The 6,544-nt window shown below is 46.8% G+C and overlaps 1 protein-coding gene across 1 annotated transcript; it reads right to left on the bottom strand.

The window, feature by feature from the left end:
• Positions 1 to 238: 238 nt before the first annotated feature.
• Positions 239 to 4,491, bottom strand: MRPL19 (mitochondrial ribosomal protein L19). Its single transcript, XM_009905335.2, has 6 exons — positions 4,393 to 4,491; positions 4,027 to 4,138; positions 3,553 to 3,671; positions 2,472 to 2,606; positions 1,378 to 1,559; positions 239 to 506 (listed from the first exon to the last, which is right to left on the bottom strand). Exons 1-6 carry the CDS (start codon positions 4,457 to 4,459, stop codon positions 291 to 293), a joined length of 831 nt encoding a protein of 276 aa, XP_009903637.1. The 5' UTR covers positions 4,460 to 4,491; the 3' UTR covers positions 239 to 290.
• Positions 4,492 to 6,544: the final 2,053 nt, after the last annotated feature.

Genomic DNA, 6,544 nt, shown 5'->3' on the forward strand with positions numbered 1-6,544 from the left:
ACAACTTGCCTGGGGGATACAAATCCCTCTCATTAACTGCAATTGAAAGAAGGGGGCTCCTCATTTCTTGATAAGGGGTGAGCATAGTACTGTACTTCCCAGACCAAAACAGTGTTTTCAGGAACAGAAAGTTAGGGTTCTGCCACAAACATTTGCACACACAGAATAGCTCTGGAAAGGGTAACTTTATTTTTTTCCTATGTATGTACAAAACTTGACAACTACTAACCCCTATGGCAAATTCAAAGTAAGTATTAGTTTTCTTGGTGATTCATGGACTGCAAACCCCATTATTTTTTAAGCTCTTCACTCACTTCTTTCCAAATTTCCTCCTCTATTTTTGAGGTATCATATTCTCGCAGCATATCAAACTCCAACCAGGGCTGCCTCCACTTCTGTGCTTCCTTCATTTTCTTTTCAGGTAGCTCAAACTTTATTCCTTTTATATTGAATTTTGGCCTTTCCCACCGTTTTGACCATGGTTTAGGTTTCATTCGTACCTTCAGCTACAAAGATTTAAAATGTAAAAAAAAACCAAACCAACAATTAAAAAAGGGTAGTAAGTAATCAAGAGTTTTTGATAGTGTAGGAGAAGGTGAGACACCTACTGCTCTCACAGAAGTAAGAGAAAACAGACCAATTTGTCAGTGTGTTAAGGAATTACTATGATACTTGATATAGTTTCTTGTAAAACTTCAAAATTGATTTATTACTTAACATTATTGATTTATTATACAGCTCTTAGTGCATGAAGTCAACTCCTCTCTTGTAGTGTCACTCCTCTTCCTTATTAAGGAAAAAGGAATGTAGCATAAGGAAGAGGGGGAATGATCACTCTAAGTTACTGAGTTACGAGATGGCACTGAGTGAGTGGCCTGGTTTCTAGGTCTTCTTCCAGATGCAGATTTTAGCTGACTCATCTCTGACATCTACCACTCCCCAGTCAGTAACCACATCAACATTTCTGTAAGAAAAGCTGTCCTCTCTGCACAGTATTATATGGGGCTAGGTGGAGGCCATGACTTAGAATCGTTTTGGTTGGGGAAGTCCCTTAAGATCATTGACTCCAACAATTATGTAACTTTACAAAGTCCACTGCTAAACCATGTCCCTTAGGGCCACATCTCTGTGTCTTTTAAACACCTTCAGGGACAGGAAATCAACCACCTCCCTGGGGAGCTTATTCCAGTGTTTGAGAACCCTTTCTGTCAAGAAGTTTCTTGTCATATTCAATCTAAATCTCGCATGGTAGACCTTGAGGCTATTTCCTGTCATCCTATCAAGAGGGATGCAAGAGAGAGCTGTTTAAAAGGCCATCCAGGGTATTAGTGAGATACAAAAGTTACCCACAAGTCCTCTGAAACACACAGCTCCTACCTTGTTTACAGGAACCTCTTCATGGTCTAAATGAGGCACAGGTTTCATATTCACATCAAAAGTACTATACTCAGGAAGGGCATCTCGCAAGTACATCAGGTTGTCATCCAGCCTCTTTTCCAGCTTCAGAACCTCGATTGCTTGGATTCGAGGACTGTACAGTTCATAACATATTTCAACACCTTAGAGAGAGAAGGTCTGGGCTAATGAACCAAATTAGTTAGCAATACCATCACACAGTTAGCATTTCTTCAGTGTTATACATCAATGTATTATTCAAAAACTGGTTTTTATTTACACATGGAACTACAAGACAGTGCTGAGTGCGCGTGACTGCACACATGCACTGTGTCACAGAATTGTAGGCGTTGGAAGGGACCTCTGGGGATCACCTAGTCCAACCCCACTGCTAAAGCAAGTTCACCTAGATCAGGCTGCACAGGATCAAGTCCAGGTGACTTTTTAGTATCTCCAGAGAGAGAATCCACAACTCTGGGCAGCCTGTTCCAGTGCTCTGAGGCCCCCAAAGTAAGGAAGTTTTTCCTCATGTTCAGATGGAACTTCCCCTGTCTGTATAGACAAATGTAGATGTCTTTTGTAAGCAAAGTCTTTGATGGGGCTTAGGAACACTAAGATATGTGGTGGACATGATAGAGGGATGGGATGCCACTCAGAGGAACCTTGACAGGCTTTAGAGGTGGACCAATGCCATATGTCATGAAGTTTAAGACAGCCAAGTGCAAGGTCCCGCACCTAGGTTGGGGCAGTGCATACATCCCCAGTTCAAGTGAATACATGTTGTTCAAACTGGGCCAGTGTTTACAGAGTTAGCAGGCTGCCTAGGCCCAAATGCAAGCACAACCATAGTGGATCACATTCAGATCTAAGTCACTAAGTATACAGACAAAAGATTACTAGGTATGAATATGGCACCTGTGTACACAGTTTTAAACCTGCAGTATCCTCCAGTAGGTAGACTCATGATTTGATTTTAATCCATTTTATCCTCTCTGCAGACAATTTCTACACCAGCTGTCACATACAATTACAATGTATTTTGCTTACCATTTCTATCCTACCAGTTACAAACCCACCTTGGTCTTCTATAACATTCCGAAGGACAAAGGTAGCGCCAAGTCCCTTTCCTCCTCTCTGAGTGCAGATGCCCACAAAGCGGCTGACCTTCTCAGTGGCATAGGGGTTTGCAGTGGTGACAGCGAGTATACTGCCTGCCAAAGACCAGAACCAGTAAAATAAATGGACTGTTCAAGTAAACACCCATCAAAATGTGGGAAGAGTCAATGTTCAGGCACATCTGGAAAATGCTTTATTTTCTGTGGAAACTGCCAGAAACAGAATAAACTTCTAATGTGCCCTGAACTAATATGTTAAAGTGATTCTGCAGGTTAACTGTAAAGCTTCTTCACCTTTACACCTTTCATCTTTATCTTCTACTCTTCATGATGCAAACTGAATAATGTATTCTCCTTTCTTGAGGTTTACTGGTAAACCACATGCTGAAGTGCCAGGATCTAAAAAACACCTAAAACCTCCATCAGTATTATCCTTTTAATGGAAACTAGATGTAAATATGAAATTACAATATGAAGTAGTATGTACAGAAAAACATACTAGTGGATCCAAAATACCTGAGTAGATTAGAATCATCTAAATGACCCCAAGTGCTACATCTACATATCTTTTAAATACTGCCAGAGATGGTGACATCACCACTTCCCTGGGCAGCTTGTTCCAGGCTTGACAACCCTGTCAGTGAAGAATAATACCCAACCTAAACCTCTTCTGGCACAATTTGAGACCATTTCCTCTCATCTTTTCACTTGTTACTTAGGAGAAGAGACCAACACCCAGTTTGCTACAACCTCCTTTCAGATAGTTGTATGGGGTGAGAGGGTCTCCCCTGAGTCTCCTTTTGCCTGTACTGGGCAGCCCCAGTTCCCTCAGCTGCTTCTCACAAGATTTATTCTCCAAAATGTTAAGGACATCCCTGCTCACTGCAGGGGAGGCTTGGACTAGCTGACTTAACTTTAAAAATCCCTTCCAACTTAAACTATTCTATGATACTATGATGCTCTATGACATTCTCCAACATGCATCTCACCCTACAAAAAAAAAAGATGATGAAATTATGGAAGTTCTAGTGCTGTTACTGACCAACGTAGAACTCTGGGATGTTGAAGACTTTCCGCCTCTGTATCATATCCTTTCTTTCTATATAAAATTTAAGAGGATCTGTTCTCCCTCTGGGAGGTATAAATTCAGGGCTCAAGAACCTGTAAGAAAACAAAAACTTTTGAAAGTGTAAACCAAAAGCCTTTTGCAGCTCCACTGCACAAACAGAAACACATGCACTTACAGCTGATCTCAAGGTCTCCCCTGTTTCTGTCACCTTTTGGCATACTGAAGAGTTGCACACCTTTAACAGGTGAAAACCTCACAATCAAGCACAAATCTCTACCGCTTCACCGCTTTTAAGAATTCTAGAACACAGCACTTAAGCATATTTCAGCATTAGAACTTTGCAAATACTTTTCGTGTAATAATGCCCCGGAGGTTTAAGAAGGTGCTCATACAATTATCAGCAGACTTGAACACAAGCCCACTGTGCTAAATACCAGGACACTCTACCTCCTCTCTTCTTTCTGCTTCTGCTTATCAATAATGACAGGCTTCGGAGGCGGCTGAAATTTTTCTGGCTTTCCATCGCTGCTAATTCGATAGCTTGAGCAAGAAAAGCACCCTGTGAAAAAAATACTTTTTTAACTCCCGTGTTTTCAAGTTGAAATGCTCCCAGCAATTACGCAATTCGAGATTCCACCCCCGCAAGCCAGGCCCGCGGCGCCCTCCACCGAGAATGCCCCGACTCGTTCACGCTCCCGGAGCACACACGCCAGGGTGCGCTGAGGGGCAGGGACAGGCCGATGGCAGCCGCTCCCCACCGCGGGCAGGAGGGTACTGGGTAGGCAAGGGATAAGGGGCGCAAACAGTCCTCACTGGCGGGCAGAGAGGGCCGGGCAGCGGCGAGACTCCGCGGCAACAGCCTCCCGCAGGCAGCTGCCATAGCGACTGCAGCCCTTCCGATCTGCAAGCACATGCGCTCAGCGCCGCTATGGCGAGCGCAAAGGGCCATAGTAGTGCCAAGCGCGAAGCGGAGCTGTGGCGGGCTGTGCTGTTTTCTCCTACTTCAAAAAGGAGCTCTTGAGGGTACAGGAACTGGTGGTTCCCATGTGCCGAAAGATGAGCCGGCGGGGAAGGCTCTGGGCCTGGATGAGCAAGCAGCTCCTGGAGGAATTAAGGGAAAAAAAGAGGCTGTATCACCTTTGGAAGGAGGGGAAGGCTTCTCGAGGTGTGTTCAAGGAAGTGGTTAGATTATGTAGGAATAAAATTAGAGAGGCAAAGGCCCAGTTGGAACTGAAACTGGCCACCTCTGTGAAAGACAATAAAAAGCAATTTTACAACTATATCAACGCTAAAAAGAAGGGCAAGAAGAACCTCCACTCCTTACTGGACCTGGAGGGGAACACGGTGACTGAAGATGAGGAAAAGGCTGAGGTCCTGAACGCCTTCTTTGCCTCGATGTTTAACAGCCAGGTAGGAGTCCAGGATGAGTGGTCTCCTGAGCTGGGTAATAGGGTCGGGGAGCAGTGTGATGCCCCAGAAATCCATGAGGAATTAGTTCGGGACCTGCTGAGCCACTTGGACACCCACAAGTCCATGGGACCGGATGGGATCCATCCTAGGGTGCTGAGAGAGCTGGCAGATGAGCTGGCCAAGCCGCTCTCCATCATTTTCCTCCAGTCCTGGCTCACTGGAGAGGTCCCAGGTGACTGGAAACTGGCCAATGTGGTGCCCATCCACAAGAAGGGACGGATGGAGGAACCCGGAAACTACAGACCAGTCAGCCTGACCTCAGTGCCAGGGAAAGTGATGGAGCAGATTATCCTGGCGGCAATAACTGCGCACCTGAAGGATGGCCAAGGGCTCGGGTCCAGCCAACATGGATTTAGGAAGGGCAGGTCCTGCCTCTCCAACCTGATCTCCTTCTATGATCAGGTGACCCGTCTGGTGGATGTGGGGAGGCCTGTGGATGTAGTCTATCTGGACTTCAGCAAGGCCTTTGACACCGTCCCCCACAGTAAACTGCTGGCTAAGCTGTCAGCTCGTGGTTTGGACCACAACACTCTGTGCTGGGTTAGGAACTGGCTGGAGGGCCGAGCCCAGAGAGTGGTGGTGAATGGTGCCACATCCAGCTGGCAGCCAGTCACTAGTGGTGTGCCCCAGGGATCAGTGCTGGGCCCCATCCTTCACTGATGATCTGGATGAGGGGGTTGAGTCAGTCATCAGCAAGTTTGCAGATGACACCAAGTTGGGAATGGATGTTGGTCAGTTAGAGGGTAGAAAGGCTCTGCAGAGGGACCTCGACCAACTGGACAGATGGGCAGAGTCCAATGGGATGGCATTTAACAAGTCCAAGTGCCGGGTGCTGCACTTTGGCCACGGCAACCCCATGCAGAGCTACAGGCTGGGGTCAGAGTGGCTGGAGAGCTCCCAAACAGAGAGGGACCTGGGGGTGCTGATTGACACCCGCCTAAACATGAGCCAGCAGTGTGCCCAGGTGGCCAAGAGGGCCAATGGCATCCTGGCCTGTATTAGGAATAGTGTGGCCAGCAGGAGCAGGGAGGTCATTGTGCCCCTGTACTCTGCATTGGTTAGGCCACACCTTGAGTACTGTGTCCAGTTCTGGGCCCCTCAGTTTAGGAAGGACATCGAGACACTTGAACGTGTCCAGAGAAGGGCAACAAGGCTGGTGAGAGGCCTTGAGCACAAGCCCTATGAGGAGAGGCTGAGGGAGCTGGGATTGTTTAGCCTGAAGAAGAGAAGGATCAGGGGTGACCTCATTGCCCTCTACAACTACCTGAAAGGTGGTTGTAGCCAGGAAGGGGTTGGTCTCTTCTCCCAGGCAACCAGCACCAGAACAAGGGGACACAGTCTCAAGCTGTGCCAGGGGAGGTTTAGACTCGAGGTGAGGAAAATGTTCTTCACTGAGTGAGTCGTTCGTCATTGGAATGGGCTGCCCAGGGATGTGGTGGAGTCACCATCCCTGGAGGTGTTCAAGGGGAGATTGGACGTGGCACTTGGTGCCATG

The sequence above is a fragment of the Dryobates pubescens genome, chromosome 3, assembly GCF_014839835.1.
Source record: "Dryobates pubescens isolate bDryPub1 chromosome 3, bDryPub1.pri, whole genome shotgun sequence".
Lineage (NCBI taxonomy): Eukaryota > Metazoa > Chordata > Aves > Piciformes > Picidae > Dryobates > Dryobates pubescens.